Source organism: Strix uralensis, chromosome 7, assembly GCF_047716275.1.
Source record: "Strix uralensis isolate ZFMK-TIS-50842 chromosome 7, bStrUra1, whole genome shotgun sequence".
In the NCBI taxonomy this organism is placed as follows: Eukaryota; Metazoa; Chordata; class Aves; order Strigiformes; family Strigidae; genus Strix; species Strix uralensis.
This window is the reverse complement of record NC_133978.1, coordinates 19,037,036-19,054,847: the sequence shown is the minus strand read 5'-3', so window position 1 is coordinate 19,054,847 and position 17,812 is coordinate 19,037,036. Positions and strand designations below refer to the sequence as shown.

The 17,812-nt window shown below is 41.5% G+C and overlaps 1 protein-coding gene across 22 annotated transcripts in view; it reads right to left on the bottom strand.

Annotated features, from left to right (window-relative positions):
- CAMK2G (calcium/calmodulin dependent protein kinase II gamma) overlaps window positions 1–17,812 on the bottom strand; it is a 122,358-nt gene that overhangs the window by 25,574 nt on the left and 78,972 nt on the right. For all 22 annotated transcript variants that reach the window (XR_012629654.1, XR_012629653.1, XR_012629652.1 and 19 more), the window contains 4 exons: window positions 15,755–15,877; window positions 13,364–13,447; window positions 12,668–12,710; window positions 3,259–3,299 (listed from right to left, as the gene is read on the bottom strand). Coding sequence is in view for 19 of the 22 variants with exons in the window: in XM_074874618.1 (XP_074730719.1) it covers window positions 3,259–3,299; window positions 12,668–12,710; window positions 13,364–13,447; window positions 15,755–15,877 (291 nt within the window). In the remaining 3 variants the exon portion in view is untranslated. The remainder of the gene's footprint in view (window positions 1–3,258; window positions 3,300–12,667; window positions 12,711–13,363; window positions 13,448–15,754; window positions 15,878–17,812) is intronic.

Here is a 17,812-nt window from a genome sequence, read left to right as displayed (position 1 = left end):
ATATTCACCAACACACATTTTCATGGAGTTCTTGGGAATAAAGCATGAGAAAGACGTATAGGCCTCACACAAACTTGCTTAATACTATGTAATAGTAAATCCTACTGTATTTGTCAAATAATGCAGGTTTCTAGCATAGATAGCTCTGAATACCAGCCAAGAGGATGGGAAAGTTACCTTGAACAGAAAGTAAATTAAGACAAACTGGCAATGTTAATTTTTACACTAGTGTAATCATCAGTTTGTGGAAGAAATACTCTTTTCATTCTTATCTACTGTGTGGTAACACTCTCATGCAGCACAGTCACCCTGGCCCAGATAAAACCAGTGAAGAAACTGAAACATATTTTCTCTCAAATCTCCATTAGGAATTAATTTCAACAAAGGCTTTAAGAAACCAACAAACAAAAAACCCAACCACCAAACAAACCAGGAGTCTCCATATCTGGAGAGAACATGAGGAACAGCCTAACCTCATGGCATGTGGTCAGAAGCAGTTAAAAATACAGCACACAATGCTTGTTCTAAACCTACATCTGATGTAAAATTATTTATATAGGAAGTAGGAATGAAAAAGATACCACAAAGTTGAAAATATGTTTGGTGTTCAGATCATGGTATCTGTGCTCTGCACTACTGCAATGGGCAGAAAATCAGTGCGCTACAAGTAATGCTCTTAACTCATCCAGTCACTGGCACAAGTTCTTTGTCAGAACTATCTAAGATGCAAAAATCAGTGAAGCTAAAATTACAAGTTTCCTGCATGAGGAGCAACACATGAAAAGCAGGCTGTTCACAACAGTAGGGCCACCAACCAGACAGTGACCAGCACAGAGACTGCTGCACATCAGCCAAGTGTGCCAGTACTGCTCCAATAAGCAAATTGAAGTGGTAAAAGGCTACACTTCCATGGGATGACTAATGGGAAGCAGCACCCCCTGTTGACAGTAGGGGCAAGGAGGGAGATAAGCATATAGCCACAGAAATCCTACAACAGAAAGTGTTAAGGATGTACCACAAACACACACAGACCACTACCTGCTCTCTATCTTGTCCAAACTTAGCACTGGGGGGAAGCGACTTATACTTTTAAAAGTCTGCATTACTGAGCAAGAGGGTTACTCAAAACACCAGCTTTAAGAAGAAAAATATAACTTCCTTCTGAGTTTTAAAGCTTACAGAAATGAGGACTCAAAAGCCACACCTGAAGATAGATGCCATTCAGGGAAAATGGAAAGCTTAAACAACTCTTCTGAGGGCTTTCAGCCCAGGTTGAAAGCATGCAATGCCCATTGCGGGCACCACTCCTGTTCATACTGCAGAGCAAGACTGCTCTGACGCTTAGGAGCAAGGAAGTTGCATGCTGACTCTTGATTGCAGGTCTCCAGTGTCATGCAGAAGTAGAGAAGAGGCTCCCAGAGGGCAACCCCATTCACCATGTATGGAATATGCTATAATCTCTCATCTACCTTCCACTTTATCACAAGTATTCAATTACATATATCAGGAACAACATATACTGTGAAGAGTTGAAGAATACTTCAAATCAGCTAGAAAAGCAAATCCAGCTTTACCCTTTTCACAGAGGAAGACACTGTGTTCTCAATGAACCAAACACCACACGCTTTCTATGGAGCTGGAATTCTCTAACATACAGGTCTCCTTCTAACTACGTGACCAGGAAGCTGTGGCTCAAAACGTGTGTGTGCGTCATCTGTCCATTTCTGGAAGATTCTGACCCAAGTTGTAGCACTCCCTGAGACCCTGTTGGAAATCAAGAATCCTGAGAAGAAAGCCAGTTTTTTTTTCTAGGTAGGTAACATAAAACACGTGTTGTTATCTGCTGCTTTTCTAGTTGCTTCTCCCCTGCCATGTTGGGAATTTGAAGCAAAGTATCTGCTGGTTCTCAGTTCACAACATTTGCGATCATCCATTCTTACTCCACTGGGATTTTACAGTAATGTTTTCCATATCAACAGATGCTACAACTCAAACACACTTGCTGTATCAGCGTGCATGTGTTCAGTGCATGTCTGTGCAAGAGGTAGACATGTGCAAAGGCACAAAACCGCACTCTTTGCAGGCGCATTTCAAAGATAAGTATCCTAGGGCAAGAACAGCAGTTCCACATAGTATTTTGGTCAAAAAACTCCAGAGACTTTGGTGTCATTAGGGCAGAACACAGCAGAACTGCAAGAATGCAGGTTTTACTAGAGTAGTCCCCAAAATAAACAGAACTTCTCTGAAAACACCTCTTTTTCCAGCACCCTGCTTTGTGAGCCCTCTAGAAACAGAGCCTCATTAAAATGGAAAAAGGCTAAGACAGCAGGAGAGAATAAGCATGCTGGTCCTGCAGTGTGTATGTCAGTTCCCCAGCATGGGGAGAATGAAGACTGTCCACAGTGCAAAACCAGGAGATTAACCATTCCACCTAACAGCTGTGGATGAAGGTTTGGGCTTCAAATGGAAATGCAAGCAAATAAACCAAACCCTACCTTCCCATGTAGAGGACAGTTATCCTGTGGAACAGTTAGGGGAAAACAGTGGTCTAGCCCCTGTCTCTACTCCAGTACCAGATGGTAAAGGGCTACTGCCTGCAACAACATACAGCCTTGGGAATGGCCTGTTTGACCTCCAGAACCATGCGCACAAGGAGTGAAATTGAAGTGAGGAAAAAATAATTCCCCTCAGAAGGTAAAAGGATAGCACCTGATCCTCAGGGATGTGAATTGAACTCTAGCAAAAGATTCCGTTTCCATTCTGTCCAAACATGAACATCTGGAGATTCCTCCTTCCCTACGCCTCTTCCCAGCTCAACCTTCAACATCTGTCCAAGGGGGGAGGACAAAGACATTTCCATGGGGTGTGCTGGGTATCATCAGTCACTGACAATTGTTCTGTGCAATTTCAATATCCAGAAGCATTCTGCACTGAACAGAACAGACTAGTCAGAGGCACTTGTCACACCTGAGCAAGTCCTTGGTGTTTCTAATCCATAGCATTAACCAGTTTTCCATACTTCAGAGAAAGGTGAATCCTGCTAGTACAATAGCATACTTAGCTAGTTGTTTGATGTATAAGGTGCATGTAAGGAACATTAAGATCCCACCCAGGGCTCCATAACAATACACCAAACATAATCCCAGCCACAAGACAGGCTGTGGTTTTACCCTGGAAGGGGATAGGCACCAGAGAAAGCTGCTGACTTCTGTTCAGATGGTGGAAGAGACACAGTGAAATGGGAAAGCAAGAACTTACCTTCACTCCATCGGACTTCTTGTTCAGCAGGCTTTTGGCAGCTGTGGAGAGAAGCAGAAGTAGGTCAGATTTTGGTTTGAAGACTATTTTCTCTCTCTCCACTTGCCTCAAAACTGCACAAGACTTTAAGACAACCATTCTGCTAATTCCTCTCTAACAGCAAGAGACCTGGAAAACAGGCCAAGTCACTCATCAAATCCATCCTGCTAGCAGAGAGTCACCCATCCTATCTATTGTCCGCTTATTTAGGCAAAAATGCTCCCACTTCACTATCTCAGGAAGGCCAAGTCTGAAATGAGACTTTAGAGCTCCTCTGTTTCAATCCTCCACTCACACACTGTGACCCCATCCAGAAGTGCCCCCCAGTTACCAGGAAAAAGCTAAAGAAATCTGCCATATCTTTGCAACAGGATAAAGGCTTCACCCTCAAGTAGTCATTCACGTAACAGGCTTTGCTTATAAAGGGGTCACTGATAACGCAGAGGCCTCCTAATTACTGCTATTCACAGTTACTCTGGGGAAACATCTGGATAGCTGAAAGGAAGATACTGGAAAAGTGCAAAAGGCATTGTCTGGTAGCTCTTTTTAAAAAAAAAAAAAATGAGAAAAGCAACAGGAACTAGGCTGAATTTCTTAATTTAAAGATAAAGATGCTCTGCTGTGCTCAACTTGAACAACTGGCACTAGCAATGAAAGTGAGAACATGATAAACACAGACAGGGAGCCCACAACAAATGCCTGGCAGAAGGCACCTTGGGACTGACGAAGGAGCTTCTCCACCTATTACAGGGAAGTGGTATGTTGACGAGGACTGTCAACAGTAAGACCCCATCTACAACCTCAACAGATATAAAACACAGCTTGCCTACTCATGAAGAACGTACTCAGTTGTTTCAACTTCTGTAAACAGCATGCTAGAAACCTACTGGACCAACACACTGATATGCCTCTCCTAAGCAGCTGCTGGGAAGCATACAGGTCTGGGTACCTGACCTGCGTTTTAGCTCCAGCAAAGATGAGGCCTGGGAAAAAAGCAAGTCCTGAGACAACGCGCACTTGACTGTTGAAATGCTTCACTCCCAAAGGCATGCTGACCAACTTGTGCACAGAGTGCTCAGACTCTCTCTAGAAGCAGCAACATTAAACAAAAATGTTTTTGCAATATCCAAGCAACTGTTCAAGTTTTATGTCAAAAGCATTTCCTGCCTTCCCTACCACGTGACCCTACAGATATGGATTAACTAGACAATATTAGTTGAGCTGGTGCAAACGGCTACAGCTTTTCCTCACAATAAAGAGGTGGCACCCCATATACGCTTATTACAATCTCTGAATTGGTCTTCCTAATTCTACTCCCTAATGCAAGTATAAAGCTAGATAAGGATTTTGTCTTCATTCCTGCTCTCAGAAACCATCCAAGAACTCTAGAAGAACCTTATGCAGAGGTTTTCTGAACATGACATGTTAAATGCAATGCTCCAATATGCACACATGAAGATGGGTGAACTGACCCAAGCAACTCATCTGCCCTGCAACAGTTTCTTTGCTAAGCGTATACATACTAAAGTATTGCAAGACTGAATCTAACAGGTAAGTTCTCGCCACTTTCAAGGCACAATGAAGATCAGCTTGATGGCACATGCAAGTGAGAAGGCAAACAAGGCGACCGTGCGGTCAAAAGGGGTCCAGAGTTTATACCACACATACATCAAGGCATCTCACACAACAACTGTTGAAACTAGAAACTGTTATGGCCTTACAACACTTCAGAAGGAATAAAGGATTCTGCAACTTAACAAATATCACAAACGGGACATCCTTGAAGTGGAAAAAAAAAAAACCAAACCCAAACCAAAAAAACATCAGAGAAGGGAAACAGCACCACCATATGTCCTGGGAATGACCCAGGCACAAGCTGGGAAGCAACATTTTTCACACTTTCTGCAATTTCCCCAGAACCTCACATTTGTCTTTGTGGACAGAAGGCAGCTAAAATCCTGTTCTACAGCATTAAAGCAAATTCAGCTGAGAGTCCCTGTGAGCAGCCCAGCACTATATAATGCTGACCCAGTGGTCCTCAGTGCAACCTGCCCATCTAGCCCCCTTCCCTGCTGGTACCCCTGCACAGCACACACTGCTCTCCCACAGGCCTGTCAGCATCCCAGCACTGCAGAAGGAAACTTGGTCTGTGGTGTATTTAGTTCATGCATTGTACTGTCATTTGTAAGGACAACTGGAGAGCCCATAAAATGCATTCATCACAACCAAAGATGACTGCAGACACCTCAAACAAAATGGAGGCATGCGGATTTACCCACAGGTCAACCTGCACATGTTATGAGACAAAGTAGAGGGGATGCAAGTGAAATTTCTGCATCAAGCAACAGACAGGACTTCCTGTAACAAGAATCATTTTAGAAGACAGGTAGTACCATCCAACATGCAGCTTAGCAAAGAGACAACAGGAGGGGAAAAATCCAAGGACACATGAAAGCATATTCTTTACTGTTCAGGAAATGGTCTTGTACCCTTTCTCTGCAGTTTTTCAGGCATCAGATACTAGTATTTATTTTCACCATCCTTCCTGCTTCCTCTACACATTAAAGGGATTATATTCCCTCTTCTCAGTGGAGTTAACAGTTCCTCCATAATGAAGCAATATCAAGGCACATGCTGCTAACCTGGTAACTTGAAAGCACAGTTCTGTTCCTGGTTTAACAAGACACCCTCCAGTTAATCTCTGAAGAGAAACACAAAATGCCTCCCCTGCACGCACCCCACATACCCCTCCCTCTTCCCACATGTCTCAGTTTTGGCCTCCAAAGGAAACAGTCTGGGCTCTGGACCATGCTCCTGGCAGAAACAAAAATCCCTAATGCTGAACTCATCAGCAATAAACACTAGGCTCTGGTACATCCAGAGTGTCAAGGGGAGGGTGGTGGAGGAGGGAATTTCCAAGAGGGACTGAAATACCCACTCCAAACACAGCCATGGATAGCACCTCCCTCCCGGCAGCCCTACTTGTCCTCTTCTAGAGAGAGCAGACCTTCATTCACCCTGTCCTGGGTTTGCCCTGTCCCCAGCTGTCAAATCTCAGTTACATTCTCATCTTGGTTAACCTTTCAGAGAGTATTTTTTGGGATGCAGGGATAACACTGAGGTTGCTTTTATTAAGCCTAACTCATGATGCTAGTCTGACAGACATGCCAAGTTCTGGCTTCTAAACACATGAAGAATTTTGGACTTTGTTAAAAATTATTAGAATAAAAATTGTATCATGCCAACACAGAATTCCCAATGACATAGAGTTGCAGCTTGTCATCCTCATATTCTCAGTTCAAAGAAAGTCAGATTAACTAATTCTCAACTTGATGTCACTTCTGGGGCTCACCACAAACCAACTGACCATCAGTATATAGTCACAAAGAGGCACCTCTGGCTACCATTACAAACAATGCCCATGAGTGTAGGTTAACTCAAAAACATGTATTTGTTAAGGACAAGACACAGCAAAGACTGATGCTTAACTCTCTGCCATGATGGCTATTTAGGCACAAGTGATTCTACCAGTGGCCATTTAAACACATCAGAGTGATTTCACAGAACAGATGGGAGTTGTTGTCTTGTGTTTACCCTCACTTTGATTTCTGTCTCAGCAGTACCCTTTCTCTTAGATTCTCCAGTGACATGCTGTGGGAACTTGTTGCAATAGCAATTGCACAGGAACACTATGCGCTGTGAGAGATCAGTACAAAGACAACCTATTTGCATGGGATAACTGCCTGGCAGAATGTACAACATGGACTCTTTCTCTGGCTGAAAAGTTTATTTTAACTTTTTTTAAATCCTGCTTTGTTATTAACTCCTTCTGCTTCCTAAATGACACCACTGTTCCAGAAATGTACCTGAACAATAGACAAGCAGCAACATTTAACATTTCCCCCCTGAATGAAGGGCCTTCCATGAAGGCTTCCATTCCTCAGCAAGACTAGAGTGATTCTGTTCAAAGAACTACTACAGGATAAACAAAGGGTCATAAAGAACAGTCAGTCACTTCAAAACACTCTTTAAAACAAGCAGAAAGAGAAGAGTAGAACCAGATGGAAAGGCAGGTAAAAACCTCAACCCATTAGGCAATGCAAGCTTTTATGTGATCTGGACCCACAGGATCTCTAGACATAGCAGACACCTTCTTTCCTATCCTATTCATCTCATCAGGCGCAGCCAGTGCCTAGCGCATATTTCCAGTGCTTCGGGAAATTCTCAAGGATAGATAGTGTTTGACAATGCACACTCACCTTTCAGACATGCCCTGATGGTTTTCAGCAAAGTATTAAAAGAGGGAGCATTCATTAAAACTAAAGCCTGAAATATGCAACCCAGTGGTGTCCTCTTAGCATGAGCCACAGAGATCCCAGTTCTCCCACTAATGAATAATGGAGAAACTGTATGGGGGCCAGGTGATTTCCTTCTGCTTTTTTTACCTCTGCCAGCCTCAGAAAACCAAAACATTTTCCAACAAGACTACATATAAAAAGCCAAAAACCAGAAGCCAGACCAATAGTCTGTGACATTTCAATTAATGTTTTCAAACACCTTCCTTCCCTCCAACACAGAAATTTCACATCCTGAAAGACACTCTCTGCAGTTATGCATATGTACACACACAAAGAGAAACAGAACCTTAAAGGGTCGAAACAGCCTGAACACCCATCCTAGATGTTCGAGCCTGAATGCCCCAGTCTGTCCCAAATTCAAGGGTTGATAAAAGAGCTCCTCTCTTGCAGTATTACAAAAACTCCATTTCCCAACAAACCAAGAAATGCAGGGGTGAAGGGCAAACACCACAAGAAAAGGCATTCACAGAGTTCTCCTGAACTTTAGGGAGAGAAAGATAAAAGTAAAGGGAATTATTATAATAATTTAAATTCACTTTTGATGATAAATTAGACTTTCAGGCCATAGTGATAAACATTTAAAAGCAGCAATGAAATCCACGTGATTCTGGGAAGCTGCAAAATGGAAGTTTGCTTACTGAAGTACACTACTTCAGCAGGCCCACACTGTAGTAGCTGAGCACCATTCTCTGAAACCCCTGACTGTTTCTCAAGCAACTTGGAAACAACTTAATTCTTCATTAAATGTGACTTCATCTTCTGCTTGGGAAATGTGGTTGCCAGTGATCTCATACTCTTTTACTCAAAGTTCTCTGGAAACATCTTGATAAATTTTCCCTTCATATTTTCATCCTTTGAATTCACACCCAGAGGTTAGTGTTCATGTGAGTCAGGTGATACAAATTTCTGGTCCTGAATAGACATCTACATAACTAACACAACACAGCAGAAACTTGAGATATGTTACTCGCACAATTTTAACTTTGGTTAAAGGAGAGAATCCAAATTCCAATCTGAGTATAAATATATATATATATGTACACACACACAAATTAGCAAAAATTCAATTTCGCAAGCACTTCTGGAAGGCAGGTATAACAGGACAGTGAAATATTTCAGTACCACTTTAGTATTTGTATCATTTCCTCCTTCTTGCTCATTAGTCAGCATAAAAACGTCTCTGTACAGGTTACACCAAACATGCACAGGCATATTCAGCCCTTCTTTACTTACTCAGAAAGCACTCTGTTCCCTGTATCTGTCTTTACCCTCTCTCAACCTCACCTATCTAGTTAAAAACCCCAAACCGCACATCAGAGAGTTAATAAGGATCTGTAGAGACATGTAATGAATTCCAGCTATTGTCACAAGCTGTCATAATAACTTCTTCACAAAACTGACTTGATCAAGCAGTAACAATTCCCAAGAAATAAGCTCCGCATCAGTTAAAGACAGAGGTTTCAGGGGTAAGGTTTAATTACCCACAATGTCTGCCTTAGGATTTATTTTGAACACAGGGTAGCACACACTTGAGAAGTGAATTTCATAGAGTGTGAAAGCTTGTTGAACAACAACTCCCCAAATTAACAGTTGCAATCCAGTTAGGAAAACAGTGCTACAAATTTCATGTAGTCCACTTGTAAGTCTTGTATAAAAATTAACTTACGGAGAAAAGCCACTTCTCAGCGCTTTGTGAAGCTGGCTGTTTCTAAGATGAAAACAGATTTTGACCATCCTTTCACTCAGTTTACAGCAGGCTTACAGTTTTATCTACATAAATTAACCCAGGCACCCTTAAATACTGCAGCTATTAGGAATCTCTGAAACCCTTGCCAACTTTCTCCTAGTATAAATTTCCATTTACTTCTCAGAAGGTGATTTAGGAGTTTCTTGCCTATGATCTAATCAACTGATTTACTTGACTGTTCTTCTGTATTCTGTAAGTGAACACAATCAGATCAGTGTTTGCTTCGATCATCTGAACATCAAAAGCCACAAGTGAGCACCCAAATCATCCTGTGTATACCCTGCTGTGACTCTAAAGATCCGACAGCGAAGTTTAGATTGCAGTGTTCTCTCTTGCAGTTGAGTGAATACCTACCAGAGTGTGGACAGAAGCTACAAACTCCTTATTATAACCAGGTCTCAACTTCCTGACTTACACTAAAAGGAGCGCAACTGTATTTCCTTTTAACAAATAGCCTACAACTGATCTGAGACACAATCTTTTAAAAATAACCACAAACAGCCAGTATTAAATTGTTGAATATACCGTAACTGGGGAAATGAGCCAGATCACATTCCTTTATCTTTAGGAACTGACCTGGCACAAAAGGCACCTAGCAAGCAACAGATTTATTCACAAATGAACAGAAACTTTTTTTTCTTTGTAAAAAGTAAGATTTTTTGATGGGAAAAAAAGAGAAAGTACTGCTACAGACTCTTTAAGCATACAATTTGTCAGAAGCTAAAACCACACTGTCAAATGAAGGAACTCCCCATTACAAAAATGCATGACAAGGAGACAGTAATGACAATAGGATTAAAGAAGTCTTCTCCTATTTCCTGCAGACAGTACTATCGTGCCTAATTAATTGATACCAGAGTCACATGAGCCTTTGTTTTCCTCTTGGTTCAAAACATCTGTGAAGAAGCTTTTAGAAGATCCCATCCCCAGACAGGAAGCAGCTTCTCTCTTCATAAATCTAGTTCCCTGTCTGCTGGGAATGGGGCTTTTAGAGGACCACAAAACAGTGTCACCCAATTAGAGAAAATAAAAACCCCTTAAGGTCTTTAGGGAAAGAAACAAGTAATACTTTAGAACTTTTCAAGCACAGTTAGATGACCTGTCATGATAGGAAAAGTCTGAGCTATACCCAAAGTTCCCACATGGACTGCCTAACTTTTTACTTTCAGTTAGCATGCACTTATTCTTCAATTCCAGCAGATTTAAGTATTTCAACTGCAGCAATTAAAAAACCCAAGTAAATTAAAAAATATTTTAAAAAGTCAAGCTTATATTATACACAGCCCTGCAAAGAAAAAAAGAGTAGCTGATCTCCCCACTTTCAAAACACATTGAAATATTATGAATTGCTACTATCCGCAGAGGCTATAAATGCTTTGCATCTAAACTCACAACATTTATTTCTGGGCAGTTTTTCAGAGTGTCTCATTACCTGGAATCACAGCTTACATTCAAAGCATAACTCAGTGATACCGAGAACTCTGCACTAGGCTCACTATGGGCCACCTAGGATTTCCTTTTCTTCAGCTGTTAACTGAAGCAGATCCAGCAGTTTCAGCCCTTGAGACAGAGAATGAACAGAGCAAGCCTCTTCCTCCTTGGTACTAGCTCAGGGAATAAGTGGATGCATAGGTCACACACCATTAATGAGAACCCTTCTCTCAGGCATTTCATGTACTCAAAATCTGGGCCACAGGAGATTTTCTTACCCAAGCACTTCTGCAGCTTCATTAGAAGTGACAACATTTGCAGACTAAAAATGAATCTAAAACTGCTGTTTAAAAAGAATAAAAACCCTGACTATTTCAGAATCATCAGTTAAGTGAAATAAAAACTAGCTGTGTGAATAGATCAAAAACAGTTCACACCAGCAGAAAGCCCAAGAAAACATTAAGTTTCATACAGTCCTGCGGAAGCCCTGTCGTTGTGCCATAGCTCCTCAAACAGTTATTTCAGAATCACTCCGACAACAATGTATAATTTTTAAGTCCTGTAACAGGACAATTCCGGGACAGGTGAATGGATCAAATTACTCTGTCCCTTTAAGGCCAAATTATCAGAAATGCAGTAAAGAGAAATTGCTGTAGCCACAAGTAGTCCTAAAATATTGGCACAGATTCATCTGAAAGCAAGAACTAAGGAAAAACTGTTCTGAAGTTGCTGAGGGTTGTCCCTTAATTGTAGCTTGATTTCACATCCTTTAACATTTTCTTAAAATCACCATATAGGAGGTTAAAAATTCTGCCCTGATTTCACAAAAGAATGTATGCATGAATGCACACGTTGAATGCTGGGATGATCATTTCACAGAGGTTTTCATTCCAATTAGAAGTTTATTGTAACATCACCCAGAACATAAGTATTAGTATCCACCATTAGTAAATGGCCAGATGAAATTTATACACTTCCATTTCATTCATCATCACTTATAATCCATACAGCAGACTTTCGCTTGAAAGTAACTGTAGTCAGGTGCAATAAAGATCTGACTCATGCACTCAATTATTGCCCTTTTTAAAAGAGAAAAAAATGGCGAAGAGGGCAAAGAAAGCAATCAATCCCATAAACCAAAAGCACTTGCAAGTAGAGGTTTTCCACCCAAATGGAAATGAACACAGATAAGACTGCATCACCTAGATACGCTGAGCCAAGACAACCATCTTCCAAAAAGCACTGATTTGCATGTTGAAATTTGCATTTTCAGTAAGTGCACTATGTAATGCAGTTGGGTGGGCGCCAGACTACCAGTTATTAAGCTTAAAAGGATGAAAACCACTTCTGAGACTCCAAGAAGGAAAACTCTAATAGCTAGATGCTTCAGACCCATTTTTGATGAGTCTAAGTAACATAATACCCAAATAGCTTCTGTCCCTATTCTCTGCGATATTATTACTTGCCCTGTGTCCCTGCCTCAGGTCTAAAGGAATCGCTGCTACCTAATAAGATTTCTTGATTCCTGGTTTCAGATGTGAAACCTAACAAATGCCAGCTAGAATTTCCCCAAAACAATCTGGTAACAAAATATCATGAGAAGATTGTGGCAGCTGACTTTGTTTTGTACCAGACTACAGTGCCACATGCTCCTTCCCAAACAAATCACTTTCTATTTCACACTGGTCACCAGCCAAGGCAAAGCAACCACCATTATACCATGATGAATTGTGAACATGTTTCCTCCCCTCCTACTCAACCCCAAAATGGTTAAAATATCCCCTCATTCACACAAAACAAAACCAAAGAACGGATGGGAACAGTGAGAACCTACCTGAAAAATTCCGAGACACAAGCATTGTCGTAAGGATTGCACCCTGGGGGGAAGAGAAAGCAGGGGTAACAGACAATGTCACTTCAGAAGGGGCTGGGCTGACCCGTGGAGAACAGTGTGTCAGGTGCCAAAGCAGAGGTATCCCAATGCTACATGGAAAGTCCCAGTGTATCCAGGATTCCCACACGTGGCTGTTGGACCTGACATGGGATCTCTCAGAGTCCTGCCTTGCTAGAGTCCAGGCAGGATAGCCTAGGAAATCTAAAATGGCACCAAGAGTTAAGCTTAGACACACAGTTGCTTCCTAGCTTTCAAACAGCAGATAGCCACTTCATGCACAGGCCAGAGGCTTTGCCCAAGCTACAGGCAACTGATACACTATTACTGGGAGGCAGAGAATGACCAGAACTAAAAGTCCCAGCAGTTAAGAACCAGTTGCTCTATTTCAGCTCTCTTGCAGAAAGTAGAAAGAGTGATAATGTAGCAGAAGAGGTATGGGAAACTTTCAGCTTTGGGGAAAGAAACTACCCATCTCCTCAATACAATACTTTAGTGCCCTGTACTGGAGGACCACATAAGGTACTTCAGTAACATTAGTGAGCTAATCATAAAAAAAAAAAAAAAGTTGCTAGGAAGTCCTTAACCTCAAATTCAAGGGATTAAAAACAAACTTAAGGCAAACTAACATAAACTTACCTTTAGCTTCCTTCTAGCATTGAACTTTCTCAAGCATTCCACAGTCTCCTGCCTATGCATCATCGAAGCAACAGTGGATCGTTGCTGAAAAACAGAAACAGCAAAAGATCAGGAACATACCCTAACCAAATCAGCCAGGGGAGTTCACGCCACTTGCACAAAACTGTGACATGTAAGCTGACTTGGCCAAACCTCTCACCACTGCAGGGCTGCAAAACACTGCAACTGGTTCATAACTTAAGAACTTCTCAATACAGCAAAACAGGTTAAGTCAAGGTTGGATATTACAGGACTGTGCCCAAGAAACTCTATGACTAAGGTACAGATGAAAGTCAATGCTCCCTGTCTCTCAGACACACAAATGGATCAAGACAGTTAGAAAACAAAGTTAAATGAACAAGCATACCCACGGGAAACTGCATTAGAAGCACTACAGAAAAGATCTGGGTTGCATTAGTTATGGCTCTAAGGGGAAATTCCAAGCAGTAAGTGAACACTACCAAGCAGTAGCCTTCCTGGACATGGCAACTCCCTGAATGTGAGTGCTTGACTAGCAGAGGCCTTGGCATCTTTGCATCAGTTTTGCAGAAATAGATTTTCAGTGTGTAAGAGGAAAGATCATATAGCTCTATTGTACCAATGCAAAAACCTGAGCCTAACCTCTAGCCAGTGATGCACACCTGTCACCCACAATAGACTGGGATCCCATCAGCTGCAAAAAGAGAACTTCCCAGAAGTGTTGCCAGTCATTGAGAGTGCACAAGGAAACAAGAGACTGATGCTGCCAGGCATTTAGAGCACGTGAGGAAACCAGAGACTAATGCCAAGTAGCTGTTGCTCTTGCATAGAGCCATAAGCCTGAATTCCCTTTACAGGGACACTGGGTGAATTACTAACTTGGCAGATCAGTGTGTACAAACCCTCCATTACCTTTCTCCTGCTTGGAAAAAATTCTGCAATACCCAGAAGAATTGTAAACCATGCTCATATTCAGCTAGTTTCATGGGAAGTCTCTGCTTTGATCCTGTCAAAGCTAGTCACCTGCTGCAGTACACACAGCAGTGTGGAGGGAGAATGTAGCTAAACTGTCCTCTAACAACTGTAGTGACCACTGTTCATACAGCCTCCTTAGGAGTGACAGTCATGTCCAGTTGTTCCTTGTGGGCTTACAAGAGTCAGGACATGCACTTCAGAAGTTCAGTGATGCTAAGAAACTCAGTGTCTCAGATAAACTTTCAAGACTTCCTACCACATTTACTTCAGAGGAGCAATACAACTCCAGAAAAAAAACATATGTTGTACACAGAGACTGCAGAGCAAATGGAAGCAACTGACTCAACAGGAGGCAGTTTGGGTGAGAGGCTGAAATGGCTGTGAAATGAAACAGAACTCCTCATAACTCAGAGAAGTAAAGCCTCTCTTGAACTGTTCTATATTATGTTGCCACAGGGAACGAGCTATCGTAATACATACAGCTTTGGTTACAGGCATTAGGACAAAAGTTAAATATACAGGAACTGCTACTGATTACTAGCATGCAAGGAGAAAAAAAAAGAGATGCAAAGTTTCAGCTAGTGTGAAGTTTTGACCTCCAAGGAACTTGCATCACTTTACAGCAGATACTACACTCCTGTTACACAGATGTTTACATAAGTAAGTTTAAATTGCTAATTTGTTGTTTTGTGGCAGAAGGAAAAAAACATCACAGCTCCTCAAGAACAAACGAGCAAAGAAATACACTAGACAGATCCTAGAAAGCAGAAGTATGCTATGGTATTACAAGAGCATCTGGTTAGACTTTTCTATTTCATACTGCAGAGATAAAAGCGCACCATTGCTGCCCTCCCCTAAGCCCACTCCCAGCTGCATTCTGGGATTTCCTTGCCAACTTTGCAAAAGATGAAAAATACTTATGTGTGGGGTCTGGCAAGGCAGAAACTACAAACGCAGAACAGCAAAAGTTTTTTTGCTGATTTTGTTTACAGCCAGTTAAGCTGCAGCACAGCAGAAATGTTCCAACATCGCAAAGATGCAATGCAATAAACTGAAGTAGAGATGAAGAACAAAATAATCCTAAAATATTTTGTCTGATGCCAAACTCCATCTGACATTTTAGGATGATATGGATATGGATATGGATGTGGGGAAAAACAGAAACTATGGACATTGATAAAACTTCTAAAAGAATAAGGTATTTCTTTTTTTCCTACAGTGGCAATAAAAGCACCACAGCATGACACAGTCGGCTTGTTCAAGGTCAGCCTCCAAAAAACAAAAAAAATCACAATTTGAAATATTTAAAATATTCTGGGTTCCTCTGCAGCTAAGTCTTCTTGAAGTGTCAGTTCAGGGTAAACCACAAATCAGCCTGTAATAGAGGAAAATACTTACGCAGACCCATGGATGTTTGAGAGCCTGGTCAGCTGTGATGCGCTTTGCTGGGTTTATCGTCAGCATCTGGTTGATCAAATTCTTTGCTTCGGGAGTCACAGTGTCCCACTCAGGTGATGGGAACTGAAAGAGGAAGAAGGAACAGATGATGAACTACAAATATCTTCTACTAGCAGAAGAGTTTCTCCCTCCTACACAGCTGAATTCCAGTTTTTGCCCTTTTGATACCAGGGCTAACATGCTTGCAAAAACCATCAATTTTTGTGAAAACCCATGCTGAACAAAAATTGTACAGAATCCAGAAAATGAATGGTACCAGACAGCAGGACACACCTGTACCATTCACCAGACACAGGCAGGAAGATTAACAGTTTAAAAGCCTTTTAGGAATCACTCAGAGCTTTGAATTTCTTTCACACCCAACAGTCAAAAACTTAAAGTCACAGATCTTTTTAACCGAGTTCTGACATGAAAAAGACAAGCACTATCTTTTTTACCCCACCTTGCACTTTCTCCAGCATGCTAAAAAGCTATAACAGCATATGCAAAATCACACTTAACTACAGCAAAACCTCATGAAAGCAAAAATGACTAACAGAGAATATCCCATCAGTATACTTTCCCCACCATAAAGCACAATATCCTGGAACAATACCAGTCACTTAGGTGTAGTGACCCACCAGCATGTTGTTATCAAGCATCTACTGTACCAGAGATCATTACTTGGGGAGCAAGAGAGATGTAATAGTGGATGGGAATAGAGAAGCATGGAGCAAAGAACAGATTCTCAAGTATTTCAGCTGCTGATCATCTATGAGGGATAACTGCTCTCTAATTCCAATAATGATAAAGATGAGATATTTACACCATCCTCCAGATGCTTGCAGTGTGTTATAGATGACAACATGCTGAAATTAAATGCAGTACGTCTCACTCCTATGAATCTACTGTACAAATACAGGTGAACTTGAGAACACAAAGATAAATGTACTGTTGGGATAAAGTTCCCTGTCTTTAAGGGGGGGTGGGGGGGGCAGAGATTGATCTATTCTGAGAACATTTCCTTACTCTACTACATTATTTAGATAAAGTTTATTCCATCTCTTTTTCTCCTGCATTTTGTGCTTTGCTCAGTTGGGTCATAAAAATACACCCAAGATATTTGATTTGCATATAATCTTATTTCTGCATTCTCAGGCATCAGCAAGACATTACACAATTTGTTCTGCAAATGTTACAAGAGACTACTCAAAAATTATGATACTGAGCTTTCAAGCCCGGACACTTTCCCCCCTACCCGAACTCCAAGGTACTCATGGTAATGCCTTGCAAACCCTCACCCAACAGCACAAAGTCCAATTCACAGTTGCCAGTTCCTCTATGGCCAAAAGAGAACAGACCACCCCAGTGCATACAGGCTCCTCCGTACTGGAGTAAGGACACCAGGGCCAGGTACGCCAATAAAACTTGAGTTGTTTTCTACCACATAAAACAGGGGAGGAATCTACTGATACGTGTTCATTATAGGTAAGAATTCAAAACCAACAGGTAGATAGGAGACATCAGGCACTTCACTCCTCATGACTTACAGAAAGAGTTAGACATTTAACGCCTAAGTACTTTGAAAATCCCCATTGATATAATTAGTGCAAAACCAAATAAGAACAAGCAACACAGAAACAAGAGGGGCAGGAAAGCAAGAGAAGAACACAAGTCCATTTAAGGCTGTCAAGTACAAAGATATCACTTCACTTTCACTCAGGAAGCCACTAAGCCAGGACACAGTGTTAGGCAGACCTTTGTTCTCACCAGTACAGCCGCTCTCAAGGTCTCAGGCACAGAAGCTGGGAGGTAACTGGGGTCCACCAGAACCCTTTCTTCTTTCCTTTTTTTTTTTTTTTTTTTTTTTAATTTTAGTACAAACCACAGAACAATTTACAAAATGAATTCCCCAACTTCCTCTTGATATTCATGCCCACAGGATTTAAGCTAGGATTTCCAGGAGTTCCTTCTTCCCTCCTGAGACTCTCCTTACATGGAAGAACTTACGTCAAACAT